At 42.2% G+C, this 17,541-nt stretch overlaps 1 protein-coding gene across 1 annotated transcript in view; it reads right to left on the reverse strand.

Annotated features, from left to right (window-relative positions):
* LOC109900890 (metabotropic glutamate receptor 2) overlaps positions 1-17,541 on the reverse strand; it is a 58,562-nt gene that overhangs the window by 32,314 nt on the left and 8,707 nt on the right. The window contains exon 2 of the mRNA XM_031825192.1: positions 3,132-3,765. Within this exon, the coding sequence (XP_031681052.1) occupies positions 3,132-3,647 (516 nt within the window). The 5' untranslated portion in view covers positions 3,648-3,765. The remainder of the gene's footprint in view (positions 1-3,131; positions 3,766-17,541) is intronic.

The following is a 17,541-nucleotide window of genomic DNA, read 5'->3' on the forward strand; positions in this document are numbered from 1 at the left end:
GACCCTAAACAGCTTCTACCCCCAAGCCATAAGATTGCTAAATATTTAGTGCGGGTAGCTATTTGGTTAACTATTTAACTATCTGCATTGACCGTATTTGCGTTAACTTTTTTAACTCACGCTGCTGCTACTTTATTTATTGTATTATCCTGTTGACTAGTCACTCTATTCCCATCTATATGTATCTACCTCAATTATTCGTACCCCTGCACTTCAACTCGGTACTGGTACCCCATGTATATAGCCAAGTTATTGTGACTCATTGTGTATTTATTATTACTTTGACATATTATTACTTTTCTATTATTTCTCTATTTTCTTTCTCTCTGCATTGTTGGGTAAGGCCCGTAAGTAAGCATTTTGCTGTTAGTCTACACCTGTTATTTACGAAGCATGTGACAAATAAACATTTTCCAAACCTTTGTGTGCGACAGTCCTGTAAAGTATCCCTGACTGGCTCTTTTTCCCAATCACGGTGAAGTATCCAGTCGCTTTCAGCTTTCCTGTCACTGACTGTCATTGACCACAAAAGGGGCCACAGATGGCCACGCAGATCCATAAAGCTCTACTCTCTCAGTAGGGAGGCCTTGTGTTTGCTGCGGTCTCAACTGACTCAACCGAAGTGTATAATACAATCCCTGCTGTGTTGTCTGGTGTTTCTCTACCAGACAGAGAACTACAGGTGTACTGTTTTCATTTGATCACTATGTGGCAGGACATGCAAATTGTAGTGTATTTGAGGTTTAAAAAGCCTTCTAAAGATTGTAATTTCCACTTTAAAATGCCAGAGTTGATTTATCTTAACAAAAAAATGCACAAAAATTTACATTCATTATAACCCACATAAATATTCACATTTCCTGTTGCTGCGAAATACTTTTTGTTCTGTGAGAAACTGGTCAAATTAATATAGAATATCTGTATAGACCTTCCCCAGAAATGTATTTTATGCAAGCTCTGAACAAAAGCATTAATTAGACCTTAAAAGTTCAATCGACTTCAATACAGAATGCAGAATGGGAAAAAAAGAATGCAGATCCACTGGACACATGCTTACTGAATGATCCAAAGGAACAGTCATTTTAACTCCGTATTATTTATGGTGGGATTACATTATAAATGATCCTTTTCCGGGATTCTTTAAGAAGGGAACAGAACTCTCTCTGTTAGATCCCACCTCTATGGACCATATAGTTCAATTGTCCTAGCTACAATCCCCTTGATCAACTATTGATTGACTCAATATCCTCAGTCTTCATCAGGCATAAACTGTACAATGCAATTTAACTTCATGACTTAATGAGCAGAAGCTTAATCATCAAGCATCCACAAGCTACTGTGCCTCACATTTGACAGAGAGCCATCTATCAAGGGATTTGTTATAACACAGAGTTGCTATAAGATGTGGGTTCTGCTCCTTCATCATTTTGATCGCTTTAACTCACTTGCTAGGAAGCATGGCAAAAGGGAATACTCCACTTGATAAATCATTCCAGAATTGACGCATCAATGTGAACTATGTCTGTGTCTCCTATGGCCCCTGGTCAAAGGTAGTGCACTACATTGGGAAAAGGGTACAATTTTAGATGCAAACTATATTTCACCGAGAATTGGCACTTAACAAAGGCATAGTAAAGTCACAGTTCATATGATGTGCGATCATATTCTGATCTTATTCATATCCTTACATGTCTTGAATAAGATGGTGCTAATGGATTCTGAAGCTGACATGCTGTAACACATGATGACATGTTCTGTCTGTGGGATCACTTCATCATCAGCAATACACACCCACAAATACACACAGACACACACGCACACTGTACACTTCTCTATCAGGTCCATCGTTGACATGATCCTTACCTAACAACATCACTCCCAGTGTAATGTCCTGTCTCTGAATTATTAAATGATTCACACAGGCCTCCTCTCCTTTACGCCTAGTGCATCATGGGTAATTACAGTTAGCCCTGGGAGTGGAGAACAGGTGTTAATTAAGTAGCTATGTATAGGACGTAGGGGCTTCTCTTCATAGGTTTCAAGAAAGGTCAAAGTTCTCCGTGTGGCGTACGGAAGTTATTGCACTGACAAAGTGACAGAGGTCTCTGTGAACAAACGCCGTAGAGGAGCAGAGCTTCAAACAGCTAATGTGGGCAGCTACTGCAAGCCTCCCAGGTGGATAATTATTCCAGCCCGACCAAAGCCAAACGAAATGTACAGAACTGGAACTAGAGGCAAGTGGAGGTAGGTGGGGATGGGATGCAACCTGTTTCCGGTAAATGTTGTCTTCTCTTTTTTTTAAAGTGTTTTTCCACCTGTATATTACACTTCCTATCCAACATGACACCATCTTAAAGACATAGTGTAGACACTTACAGACATAGCAACCCACTCATAAACATAAACACACACACATGTACACACACGAAGACACACAAACACAGTATTTGGAGTACTGACTCATGAAACAGGAATACGACATCATCTCAGCTGGGACCAATTAGTTACAGAGAGCTTTGAATTGTCAGCGAAAGCCGAGAACTGAATTTAATCTCACTCTATCTTAGCTCCATCTCTTTCTGCCTCTCGTTAAACCTGAATACTGATATCACGTTAACAGCACGCCTCTACCAGCACGTCTCACATCTATCTACCAGCACGTCTCACATCTATCTACCAGCACGTCTCACATCTATCTACCAGCACGTCTCACATCTATCTACCAGCACGTCTCACATCTATCTACCAGCACGTCTCACATCTATCTACCAGCAGGTATATGCAGGCATAGGCACAGAAAAAAGACTAATTCAACACCTGATACCTAATGTGCAAAGTGAATAATACTGTGTGGCTCATAGCTAAAAAGACTGCATAGCTGCATCCTCCAAGGCTCGCTTCGGAACCTGCGATGACTGAAAGAAATTGACCAAAACTAAGTTGTCCTATTTGCTGGTGGGTAATGGTAGCCTACCTTAACCTCAACTGTTTGGAGGGGTGGGGGCTTAGACTCCTATGGGTGGGGTGTGAGATGACGAGGTGTAAAGGTACCTGTATGGACCATAGACGGTATAGAAATAACTGGACACAGTCATAACCAGTTAATGAATGGATTTCTATGAGAAACGTACCTGGATGGAAACGTCACTGTAGGAGCCCCCGATGACTCCAGAAATGGCCAGAGGGACATCATCCTGGATGGGGTTGGATCCGTCTGGACAGATGAACCCCGGCTCGTGCACCTTAGTGAGGGAGGCTCGTACAAACTCCAGGCTCTGCTCCAGAGCGTAGGTGTCCTTAGAGCAGGTGTCCAGGATGTGGGCTCCCAGCCTGAGGCCTGGCAGCAGCCTCTCGTCTGCGTTGATCTCGTCCAGCGCTAAAAGCATCGCCTCCAGTCTCTGGATCCCTCTCTGCTCGTTGATCTTCCCACAGTCCTCCACCCCCTCACCCTTCTCATGCACCGGGAACAGTCCGCCGATCACCAGGTCCCCGTCGATGGTGATCTCCCTCTTGGTGGAAGGGGGGAATCTGTTATTAGGGCTGGCCAGGGCCTCAGAGATGAGCAGGTCAAAGAGGAGCAGGTGAAGGGACCACCAAGGGGCAGCCTTGGCCCAGAGCCCAGGGCAGAGGAGGCCGGTGGTGGGCATGGTGAGGTAGTCTAGCTGGGGTCAGTGTAGTGGGTCGTGGGTAAGTGGGTGTAGGAGGCTGGGTGAGGTGGATCACTCTAGAGCCTACTCTTGACACTCATGTCATCTTGGTTATTCACTGCAAGTGGAGGAGAGGAAAATGAATAATATATAATTGTTCATGTTACATTTCCAGTAATGTTATGGTACTTCAGTTATAAAAGTGACTGATACAAATTTGCAATTAAAATAGCATTTTTGCCACCTCCAAAATAAAAGCACAGAATTTATTCCAAACAATCCAAATTGAGGTTCACAGATGCTATTTGCTCCTACTCATGGCAGGAAGGTGTGAAAATCCAGACTTTCCTCACCACCTCCAGTCTAAAGGGAAACTTCACAATTGTGTCAACAAGGCTCTTTATCCACTTCCCCAGAGTCAGAAGAATTCGTGGATACCATTTTTATCTCCGTGTCCAGTGTGAAGGAAGTTAGTTGTGCTTACGCTATGGCTGGATGTCTATGGAAACTACCTCTAACTTCCTTCATACTGGACACAGAGACATACAAATGGTATACACAAGTTCATCTGTCTCTGGGGAAGTGGCCTCGTTGCCAAAATCCCAAAGTATCCCTTTAAGGTTTAAAGGGAATAGATTAATTTTTCCCATACATCTTTGAACAACCTCTACATGTTGATTTAACAGCCCTTCTATAAGAGCTCTCAATCTTAAAGACTGGCTGCAGGTGGTTGTGACTCTCGGCAAATTCCTTAAGATGCACTTCACCCCAGCAACTTATCTTGTGCCACATAACCAGACTGTCAGCCATCTCAACAGATGAGTGAGTATGTCGCCCGTCCTCAGAAAGCCACTGTGTGTGTGTGTCTGTGTGTATTTGTGACTCGTTTCAGGAAGCTAGGCATATGTCGCATGTCACTACTTCACAGAAGTGGCATTTGAATGTAATTTATTTATCAAAATGTGTTTTTTGGCAGAAATGGCTTCTGGAACATGTGAACTTTCATCTGCCTTAATAAAAAATGAGGATGTCATCTGTAAATACTAATAAAATTGTTAAATTACGAGCTTAGTTGGTTTACCCACGAAAAAAGACAGGGAACGTTCCCGCTAGCCATGATTGGCTGAGATAATGGATGGGCTGAATGTGCAGATAGATGAGTTCAGATTGGTCTGCCATTTAGCATGCTTCTGTCTATAATGTGAGCTCCGCAGTATGTGTAGATAATCCTTGCTACCACTACTTTTTTTAAAGATATAATGTTATCCATGGAGAACTGCAAAAGTGTTGCTACTCCTCTCAACAACATTGCTGCCCTGAGTTTAGCAGGCACTATAGGACCAAGATTAGTGGGAAAAAGGTTTGATGGACTACTTTCTGCACACAGTCAATGTGAACCGGAGTGACTTGACATAACGCAGGCCAAACAAGCTGCACAAACAAAACTGAGTTAAATGGGTTCGAGTCTGCCATAAAGCATTCATCCATGTACACCGGTAATTATACGCTCCTAATTTTGTCAGAAAGTCATTTTCATTGCAAGTTAAAGTGTACTGTTCGCTGGCTAGTGAACGTTAGTTTGCTGGTTCGCTAGCTAATCCATTTGAATTGCTAGATATAGCATACGTTAGCTAGCTAGCTCACATTGAACCTAGTTGGTTAGCTTTAACTACCTGTAGATACATACTAGAGCATTTCATAAATGGTGGCTAGCTATGACAATCAGTTTTGTATTGCTAGTAATATGGGTTGGGAGTATGGTTCATTGTCTTAAGAAAAGACTCCACTTTGCCAGATGATTACACGACCCATCAAGTTAGCCAGGTGTGTCTGTGGGTGATTACGGCCATATATTGTATTTCATGAACATGTGTATGTGTCTAGACAATAGTGACCCAACCACTTAGCTAAATGTGGCTGGGGGGTGGTTATCGCATTTCTTTCACGACCCATCAATTTAGACAAGTGTGTCTGGTAGGGGTGTGCTGATATGGCCATACTCATATTCGTATCTGTAAATTGACACGTGACAGTTGGATAGAATGATACATGTGATCAGAAAAAACTGAAGGGTTTTAATATGCCTAAATAGTTATTGGAAATGTATCTCCCTTCTCACTGCAAAAAAAAAAAGATGCCGATTAGGAGCATCGCGAAGGTGTCAGTGCATATGTGTGTCTGTGACCTCATTTTGTTGCAGGCAACCAGGTTTGCTGTCACTCAGTCAGAATGCGCATTAGCATTTTAGCTTTTTTCCCTACCCTTACCCAACTTATTAGATATTACGCACATTGATAGCTTGATAGCAAATTTCCTCGAAATGTGATTTATCATAGTAGCAGGCAGTAACAATCTAAATGATCAGACCGAAAACATTCAAAGAAAAGTGATCCTGAAATGATGAGGAGAAATAGATCTTAACTCTATCCAATCAGAGCAGTAGTATCAACAGCAGCAGTATCAAGTATCAAGCCAGTTGAGTTATTTAGACCACGCAAACGAGTGACTCAAAGACAGTACAGGATGGTTCCGAAACTCTCTGACTAACACATGAGAAACATCCTTGCTGGCACCCGAAAAAAATACTAGGATCATAACTGTATCCAGGAAATTGCCCATATCCGTTATTATACTTGTTTTGTCCAACTACTCGGCACACCCCTAGTGTCTTGGTAAGCATCATCTAATAATTATAAAATATTTATCTGGAAACTTTCTACTTTTTATATTGCTACTATGCAAATATAGAATTAAACATTTCACTGTGACAAATAATTGTGATTTTATTTGTGTGTTTACCAGAGATGGTAATGTGAAGAACAACACAACCTGCAGCAAGGTCAGATTAGGATATAGGCCAAGGGCTAGATAAAGTGTATTTTAACCTGGAGTTTTTCTTATTGTGGGCTAGGACTTTCACAATTTTTAGTTTTGAAATGTTTGGTTGTTTACTACACTATCTTACTCATTCTGTTTAGCACATGGCCTCACATGTGAATCCTTAAAGAGATGGGTGAGGCTAAGGCTTAAGAGGGTGTAAACGATGCTGAATATGTGTAGACAAAGAAGAGTTCTCCAGGAGGTGTACCAAAACATCCAAGGGCCATTTTCTCAAAAGTTCATTCACTTTCAAAGCAGAATTACTGTCCAATTGTTCCTCAACTGCAGTGTATGACATATCATTTGTAGCTCTGATACTCTACTTTTATCCAATGTAAAAAACACAATTTCAAATGTTGCTACATAAGACCCGAATCGAGGTGGTTGGTCACGTTCCACTCCTCTGCCTGGATTTCCCAGCACCCCAATCTACTGCCCTCTAGACATTTAAATACCTATATTCTCCCATTTTTCCCTAATTCATCATCTCTTTTTCTCTGTCTTTCGCTCTCTCCCACAGCCACACAGACTCTACCTCTGAGTTTCTCTCCCACCCTTCCTCTTTCTACCATTTTGCGCATAATTAAAAAATAATAATAAATGACAATGCTTCAGTTAAAGTACAGCTGGTTCATGTGGTTCCTGTTAGCCTGATAGCCTTGTCTGCATCCTAAATGGAACCATATTCCCTATAGTGCACTACTTTTGAACATGACCCATATGGGTCGTGGCAAAAGAAGTGGACTAGGTAGGGAACATGGTGCCATTTCGGATGCACAACTTAATCTGTCAAGTATAATGCTCCCTGAGTATGTTAACCTTTCCATGTGTTTGTGCTCTTCATCGAAACATGATAGAAAGTCCAATTCCGGGCAGTCCAATCTATCATCTGTGTGCATGTCACGTGTCACTTGTTGATAGATATCACATTCCTAAAGTTAGCATTTTCCACCTTGGCAAGTTTATTGACTGTATTTGTAGCAATAGCAGTGGGAAAGACTTCCACATAAAAAATGAATAAAAGGGCAGCACATGTTTCATACTAGTGTAAAAAGTGATGTACTGTTATTGTCTCCTCGCCATGAGAGGGCGTAATCACTCTGAAATACTTGCCCTGGGAAAAGATTATTGGGGTTCATGCATGTTCCCGGGTGGTCTTCTGAACTAGCGGGTAAAAAGGGGTAACTTCTACTAAAAGGTTGATTAATGTGCACTGTCCCTGTAAAAAATAAAATAAATGCAAAACTATGCAACCAAACAGACTTACGAAAGGACTATACAATTACAAGTGAGTGGAATAACAAATGGACTAAACAGCTAAAATGTGAGAGGAATTAAATTTGATATCTGATTCAAGATATATCAATAATTCAAGAATGTCAGACTCGGAGGAAGATAGGAGAGGTGAGAGGAAAGGCGAGAGCTTGCTGCTGTTAACAAAGTGATATATTATAAAGTGGATCTTCTCCAACCATTTCAGGGTGATGGAAAGGACAAGGAGAGTTTTTACTCTAAGGATTTCTTTTGGGGGGGGGGGGGGGGATTAGCTGTCAAAGCTTGTGCTGACACAACAGACAATGATTTAGCCACAATCCTTCCAACCAAACTGGATTTCTCTGCCACAAGCAACTCAATTTTCTATGGGGAAACTATTGGAAAGTTTGATGTTTTTGGTGGAAAGCAATACTTAGCTCTTTTTCAGAGTTAACGCTAGGCCCAGACTCCCATGAGAAACATTAGACGTTTATGCAGCTGAAATCACACGTCTAACTCAGGAAGCTTTTCCAGGCTACAATGATGCTGCCATCCAAATGGAACATTTTAGACATTTTGTAGCTGGATTGGATCTGGTGCTTCAGGCTAAGTGCCATGAACATGGGGCTGCTACTCTGGAACAGACACTTGTAATTGTTAGCCAGAGAGTACAGGATGAAGTTAATTTTAGCTCCCCAAGTCTAATGGTTAACATGCCTGCCACATCTAATGCCTCATGCCAGGCTTCACATGGTGAAACCACACCCACCGCTTCATGTGATGAAGCTTCATGTGATTAGCTTCATGTGATGGCTAATCAAAATTAATAGAGTCCCTTACAACCGACATCAAAGCACTGCAAAGTGATTTTCCAGGACTACGTGAAGAACAACAGGTGATGAAACTGGTTTTGTCAATGCAACAACAGAGGCAGGATGACCCACAACAGGATTCAAGAGGCCGTTCCAGTCAACGGTAGCTCACCTACTCCAGACTACAGCTCGTCTCATCAGAGGAAACGCTCACCTAGCCACCCTAGGAACACAGTGCAACGTTACTCACACCAACCATAAGGGCAAGGTGATAGCGATGGTGGACAGCATGATGGCTGTGGTAGATCTTCCCAAGACTACAGACAGTACTCTACAGACATAACAATGTCGGACGTCATGAACGGGGCTACAGCAGCTCTGGCTACAACAGACCTCAGACACCCATCAGTATGTATCTACAGACAGGGATAGGGACACAGTCACTACGACCACAAGAACAACAATAGGAGATGGCCCAAAAATGAGGGCATCCGTTTGATAATTCACACACTCAAGACCAGGGAAATTAGTACTAGTTGGTACTGTGGGTCAAGTGCCAGGTCATCCCTCAAACAAGGCTCAAACTATCCATTGGTTGCTGACAGGTTCCCATGGTTTCTACAGACAGGGACAAGACAGCCTTTAACACAGGGAGTGGGGTCTACCAGTTTAAAGTCATGCCGATGATCTTGTCCAACACACCGCCGACGTTACAACACCTCATGGAACTTGTCTTCTGTGGTTGTCACTGGAACCAGTGCCTCGTTTACCTGGATGACGTCATTGTGTTCAGCAGGAACTGTAAAGAACACATGTTTTCCAGAGATTCAGGTCAGCAGGTTTGAAGCTGAAGCCGTCAAAACGCATCTTTGCTCAGAGCCAAGTGACAATTCTAGGTCATGTTGCGTCTGCCCAGGGCTTGAGACCAGATCCCAGTCAGGGCATTTGTGGGTTTGTGCACTTACTACATGAGGTTTGGAAGGTTTGGAACTTTGCCCAAATCGCAGCCCCACTGCACAAGCTCACACTCAAGGACGTTCCTTTTGAGTAGTCAAGGGAGGCAGATGAGGTTTTCAAATACTTGAGACAGACCCTCTCAGTGCCACCTATCGTGTCATTCCCTGACTTTTCCAGAGCCCTTCCTCATTCACTGTGATGCATCCGAGATGGCAGTTGGTGCTGTTCTCAGTCAAGTGCAGAATGGCAGAGAATCAGTGATCGCCTATGCTAGACACATGTTCAACCCATCTGAGAGAAACTGGTCCAAGGAACTCTACGCTATAGCGTGGTCCATCTGATATTTCATACACTATCTGGGAGGCAATCCGTTCAAGGTCGTAACTGATCACATACCACACGTGTGGCTCAGGATGATCCCATTGGACAATGACCCTATAAGGCAGAGAGCACGATGGGCACTGGAACTCAATGTTTACAACTACGTGGTCAAGAAGAAACATGCCAATTGCAGTGAGTTGTCATGCTGCCCAGCCCGTCTGACATCTCCTCAAAGTCCCCATCACAGTACGCCTCCTCTGTAACATCCAGACTATTGTTGGCCTTTGCTGATGCCAACTCCCAGTTACAGCTGGCTTGGAGGAAAAAAACAGAAGGAGCAATACGACAAGGGAACTTTTTTCAAACCATTTTAAGTTGGGGATCTGGTTTTCATGACCGATCCAGCAAAGCTGCACTGCAAACTATCCCTATGTTGGAAGGGCCCATCCAAAATCCTACATCTGTTCGACACAGATGGACAGCCTGGTGTAACATGCAGGGTGCTGGATTTGAAATCACCTCAAACTACCCCGAAAGTTATCCATCACAATAGACTGAAACCACTCTATGGTGATGTTGCAGAGAATGTCCCACCCCTTAGGCAGCCACAAGTGTTAGCAGGGTTTTGTACCTTCAGCCCAATCCCATACCCCCTTCTCACTGCCCTCTAAGCACCATTACCTTTCCGTCACCCACTATCTCATGGGCATGGTTTGAGACAGGCAGCCCCACTGTCAGCTACTCCTGAGACTCCAAGCACTCCACCAGGGTCCCCCCAGGGCACCAGACTTTCCCTTTGTCCCCTGATGCTCCTGCCTGTTCCCCTTTGAATCAGGCTGCAACCCCTGTGGACATTGCTCAGGATAGTCCCTCACCAGGAGCGGACATAATCACTCTATGTAATACTTGACCTCGGAAAAGGTTATTTGGTATTCATTCACGTTCCCAGGTGGTCTTTTGAACTATCCTTTGTATGAGTTGTTCTATGTGAAGCTAGCAGTTGGATATTAAATATTCATCTTCTAAGAGAGGTTGTTTGGCTAATCTTTATATTGACGCCTTAAACTACAATCTAACATGAAAACTCCATGAGATCCTACAGTAAACTCCATGAGACATAAGATGGGAGACTGGACATACGCAAGGCGTAGGAGATCGGGGAGGAAGTCTGGCCACCCTTCATCTATCCGAGAAGATGCAATCCAGCTATCAAACAGCTTTGCCCCGCTTGAGACAGACCTACCAGCCCCGGGAGTCAGCATGTATCCTGGGTGTATACCAACAGGCCGCCCAGTGGCATCCTCTCCAACGGCCACCATAGTTCAGCAGGTCACTTACCCATTGGATTCCATCACGACCACCATCAATGTAGGCAGCCCTATGGTGAGAGATTTTGGCCTGCCTACGATCTGTAGACCGACCAAGGTCCGCTGTCACCCAGGAGCCCATGTCCATGACATCAACTCCCTTCTGCCCACGGTTCTGGCCAACTACTCCATTGACACCATCATCACTCATGTAGGTTATAACGACTTTCATTTTAGGCGATCATTTTACACTAGCACAGGGAAGATAATAATTATTTCTTGCCCCGTGCTATCAAAGGTGTCCGTAACGTTTCAGCCGACTCTTTGCCCTGAACAAGTACATGAAGAAACTTTGCAACAACAGGAATCTCTTTCTGTGACAACTTTCATTTGCTGTGGGAGCAACCAGAATGTTTTAAAAGAGACGTGATTCACCCTAACCGCACATGTTGATTTTGTCCATCCACACCAGACGTGATCAGGACACGCAGGTTGAAATATCAAGATGAACTCTGAGCCAACTATATTACATTGGGGACATTAAAAAAACATTGAACATTCATGGCAATTTAGCTAGCAAGCTTGCTGGACGGGAGTGTGGACGTTCAATCACTCATATGCTCCTAAAAACCAATGAGGAGATGGGAGAGGCGGGACTTGGAGTGCATCAAGCATCACAAATAGAACCAAGTTATATTTTAGAGCCTGGCTACGCAGACGCTCGTTGACGTGTGCGAGCAGTGTGGATGCTTGAATGATTGAATAACATGTACAGTTGAAGTAGGAAGTTTACATACACTTAGGTTGGAGTCATTAAAACTCGTTTTTCAACCTCTCCACAAATGTATTGTTAACAAACTATAGTTTTGGCAAATCGGGTAGGACATCTACTTTGTGCATGACACAAGTAATTTTCCCATCAATTGTTAACAGACAGATTATTTCACTTAAAACTCATTGTATCACAATTCCAGTGGTTCAGAAGTTTACATACATACACTAAGTTGAATGTGCCTTTAAACAGCTTGAAAAATTCCAGAAAATTATGTCATGGCATTAGAAGCTTCTGGTAGGCTAATTGACATAATTTGAGTCAATTGGAGGTGTACCTGTGGATGTATTTTAAGGCCTACCTTCAAACTCAGTGTCTCTTTGCTTGACATCATGGGAATATTAAAAGAAATCAGCCAAGACCTCAGAAAAAAATTGTAAACCTCCACAAGTCTGGTTCATCCTTGGGAGCAATTTCCAAATGCCTGAAGGTACCATGTTCATCTGTACAAACAATAATACTATAATAAGTATAAACACCATGGGACCACGCAGCCGTCATACCGCTCAGGAAGGAGACGCGTTCTGTCACCTAGAGATGAACAGACTTTGGTGCGAAAAGTACAAATCACACATCATGGGAATATTAAAAGAAATCAGCCAAGACCTCAGAAAGAAGTTGTAAACCTCCACAAGTCTGGTTCATCCTTGGGAGCAATTTCCAAATGCCTGAAGGTACCATGTTCATCTGTACAAACAATAATACTATAATAAGTATAAACACCATGGGACCACGCAGCCGTCATACCGCTCAGGAAGGAGACGCGTTCTGTCACCTAGAGATGAACAGACTTTGGTGCGAAAAGTACAAATCAATCTCAGAACAACAGCTAAGGACCTTGTGAAGATGCTGGAGGAAACAGGTACAAAAGTATGTGTATCCACAGTAAAATGAGTCCTATATTAACATAACATGAAAGGCCGCGCAGCAAGGAAGAAGCCACTGCTCCAAAACCACCGTAAAAAAAAGGCAGACTACGGTTTGCAACTGCACATGGGACAAAGATCATACTTTTTGGAGAAATGTCCTCTGGTCTGATGAAACAGAAATATAACTTTTTTGGCCATAATGACCATCGTTATGGAGGAAAAAGGGGGAGGCTTGCAAACCGAGGAACACCATCCCAACCGTGAAGCACGGGGATGGCAGCATCATGTTGTGGGAGTGCTTTGCTGCAGGAGGGACTGGTGCACTTCACAAAATAGATGGCTCATGAGGTAGGAAAATGATGTGGATATATTGAAGCAACATCTCAAGCCATCAATCAGGAAGTTAAAGCTTGGTTGCAAATGGGTCTTCCAAATGGACAATGACCCCAAGCATACTTCCAAAGTTGTGGCAAAATGGCTTAATAAGGACACCAAAGTCAAGGTATTGGAGTGGCCATCATAAAGCCCTGACTTCAATCATATAGAACATTTGTGGGCCGAACTGAAAAATATGTGCGAGCAAGGAGGCCTACAAACGTGACTCAGTTACACCAGCTCTGTCGGGAGAAATGGGCCACAATTCACCCAACCTATTGTGGGAAGCTTGTGGAAGGCTACCCGAAACGTTTGACCCAAGTAAAAAAATTGAAAGGAGGTAAAATCTTAAATAAATCATTCTCTCTACTATTATTCTTACATTTCACATTTTTTAAATAAAGTGGTGATCCTAACTGACCTAAGACAGAGAATTTTTACTATGAATAAATGTCAGGAATTGTGAAAAAACTGAGTTTAAATGTATTTGGCTAAGGTGTATGTAAACTTCCGACTTCAACTGCATGTGTAAATATATTTTGCAACACTTGTGCATGTAACGCGAGAGGTGTGGTCAGCATGTAAGCAACACAGAACTTGGAAAGCATAAGCAACTCCTGTTGAAATGGCGCTATGGTTGTTGTGATTAACCTAATTTATATTACTTTAACTCCACCTTCTGGTGAGTTTATACAAACTGTCATCTCCTACCATTCTGTTATACTGGAGACTGTCAGAAAACGTGTTTATAACGTTAATAATTTGGTTGTAATTCCATTGGTTACCTCGTGGCAGATTCCCCAGGGGCAGAGTGGCCCACAGTCATTGAATATAGGGCTTTTAAATGTTAGAGCAATCACTAGTAAAAGCTTTCTCGCGAATGACCTCATTACTGAGCTCAAAGTTGATTGCATGTTTCTCACTGAAACTTGGCTGTCATCAGACTGTTGTTCCTCTCTTATTGAAGACTCCTCCTGGACTACAGCTTTTGAGCATCATGCTGTACTGTTTAAATGTCAGCATCCAGTGCTGGCTATAACCCTGTAACGGCCACCAAAGTCCTACCCCACTTTATATAATGATTTATCTGAATTGTGTCCTCGAGAACTATGATCAAATCCTTGTGTTGGGCGATTTTAATATTCATGCTGAGAAAGAGACGGACTAAAAGGCCGTTAAATGTATGAATCTTTTGAGCACTATAGATTTTTCCCAACATGTTACTAGGCCCACCCATAACTGCGGCCATACTCTGGACCTGTTTATTACCAAGGGACTTTCTATTGACATATCCTCTATTGTTGAAGTTGCTTTATCTGATCACCACTGTGTGTTTTTTACTACCTTGTTGCCCATAGCACAGGGTAATACCGAACACATTATTAAGAAACACTCGCCTACCTCTGAAGTTGCTACAGATTTTATGTATGAACAATTCTCCACCACCTATTCTGCCTTCCTCTTGTGATGATTTAGTTGATAACATTAATAGAAAATTAAGGGCAACCATTGATGCCATAGCTCCATTACATTTGAAAAGGGCCAGATCCAAATAGAGAGACCCTTGGATGAGTGAGGAAATTAATAAATTAAAGAGAAATTACAGAAAGGCAGAGCGGAAGTAGAGAAAGTCAAAGTTGCAGGTCCATTATGATATTCTGAGAGAGCAACTTGGCATATATAACAAGGCAATTAGAAATGCCAGACGGGCTCATTTTTCTAACTTGAGAGTGCTCTTCTCGACCATTGATGGCCTGATAAATCCTACCACCTCAAACCTATTTGAACTTCTCTCCACATCTAAATGTGATGACTTTGCGGCATATTTAAGAGATAAGATAATCAACATTAGGCTGGGTATCGGTCAAGCAAAACCTGATGAGAAGTTTGTTGATTTGTTCCCTAGCCTACCACGCAAAGGCACTACAGATGTATTTTCCCTGGTTGACACAGACATGCTCAGGAAAGTGATATTACAACTTAAGACTTCTACTGGCCTTCTTGATCCTATCACCCCACCACCTTCTTCAAAACAGTTTTTAATAGCATATCTGAAGAAGGCAGCCTTAGTTAAAGTGGGAGATTATCTTAGAGCCAACAGAGATGCCAAACAGCTCTCTGTCCTTGTTGTACTCTTGGATTTAAGTGCTGCATTCGACACTGTTGACCATGATGTCCTTCTGGACAGACTGGAGAGGTGGATTAGTTTGGGTCCGGTACTGTTCAGTTTATAAACAGTGCCTTGCGAAAGTATTCGGCCCCCTTGTATTCGGCCCCCTCATCATTAGTCATTTAGGTCAATATTGGATCATTCAGAGATCCTCACTGAACTTCTGGAGAGAGTTTGCTGCACTGAAAGTAAAGGGGCTGAATAATTTAGCACGCCCAATTTTTCAGTTTTTGATTTGTAAAAAAAGTTTGAAATATCCAATAAATGTTGTTCCACTTCATGATTGTGTCCCACTTGTTGTTGATTCTTCACAAAAAAATACAGTTTTATATCTTTATGTTTGAAGCCTGAAATGTGGCAAAAGGTCGCAAAGTTCAAGGGGGCTGAATACTTTCGCAAGGCACTGTATGTTACAAGGGGTAACATATATAAACTGACCAGTACCGGACCCAAAATCAAACCTTGTGGAACGCCACATGTGATATGTATTTTCTCTGAGTTATGTTCACCGTATTCGGTGACAGAGAAATCTTGACCAAATAAATAGGTCCTAAACCAATTTAGATCTGAACAGCACTATCAGAAAGCACAGCAAGGATTTTCACTGCTACACAGACGATACACAACTTTATATTTAAGTGTCACCAGAGATTTTTTGGGATAAATGATTAGACTGTATTAGTGATTTAAATACTTGCGTGGCTTGCAACTTCCTCCAACTATATCAAGACAAGTCCAAGGTACTTTGTTGTTGGTGCCAAAGCACAGAGCGCAAATCTGGCCGCACATATTAATTCATGGGCAATAAAGATAAAAAACCTAGGTGTGAGTTTTAGATTCAGAACACAATTTCGAATCACACATTAGGAATTTTTTTTTTTTACCACCTGAGGAACATTGCCAAAGTGCGCAGTTTCTCTCTCAGACTAGGACAGAGAGACTCATCCATTATTTTATTACAAGCAGGCTTGACTACTGTAATGCTCTCCGGTCTGTTTTACCCAAGAAAGCCATTGGTCAACTGCAAAACATACAGAATTCTGCAGCACGGGTACCAAGATTCTTCAATTGGTTTTAAACCAATCCACGATTGTGCACAATACATGTCAGACATGCTTTTAAGTTATGTACACAGTAGGTCCCTCAGCTCCTCTGGCACTGGCCTTTTAACTATCCAAAACCTAGGATCAAGAGGCTTGGAGAGGCAGCATCTGGAATAGCCTGCCAGAGAACCTGAGGGGGGCCAAAACTGTGGACATATTTAAAAGAGATCTTAAATTGAATCTTTTTAGCGTTTCTTTTTAGTGCTTTTTAGTCGTTCAGTTTGTGTCATTCTTTTGTTTTTTATCTTGTGTTTGTTGTGTTGTAAATATTTCTGCTTTGTTTTTTTACATATTTTTTCCTATGAGGCACATTTTGTTGCATCCCATGTCTGAAATGTGCTGTATAAATAAAGCTTGATTTGATGATTTGATAAGATACATTTAATCTTATGACACATTTTACTTCTCTGAAACATGAAACACTCACCCACTTGCACCCACTCACATACTGTACATCTACACTATATACATACTTCCTCTGTTTTCACTTGACTGACTTCACTGTACATACACAGCACATGCACACGGGTACATAATTGTCACGCCCTGGCTATAGAGAGGCTTTTATTCTCTATCTTGGTTAGGCCAGGGTGTGACTAGGGTGGACATTCTAGTTTCTTTATTTCTATGTTGGTGTGGTTCCCAGCGTTTTGAGTATTACATTTATCATGAACACTTACCACGCTGCACCTTGGTCTCCTTCTTCATCCGACGACAGCCGTTACAATAATACATTTATTTAGTGAATATACTGTATCATGTGTTGCCCTCTGCTTCTGTCGAGTGCGTCCAGCACTTGACACGAGTTGTTCTAACTAATTGCATCACTGGGAGATTAAGAATATAAAGAGTGAACACTGACTTGAGGAGAAAGAACGTTACAACAGATAAAGGGCTCTATTTTTGGCTGGCGCTAAGGAAGCACAAGTGTCAAATTCACGTAAATTGTTCTACTTCGTCATGTAAAAACTGTCTCACTGGTATTCTCCAGTCATAACACGAGGTTTGTCAATT

Source organism: Oncorhynchus kisutch, linkage group LG1 (assembly GCF_002021735.2).
Source record: "Oncorhynchus kisutch isolate 150728-3 linkage group LG1, Okis_V2, whole genome shotgun sequence".
NCBI lineage: Eukaryota > Metazoa > Chordata > Actinopteri > Salmoniformes > Salmonidae > Oncorhynchus > Oncorhynchus kisutch.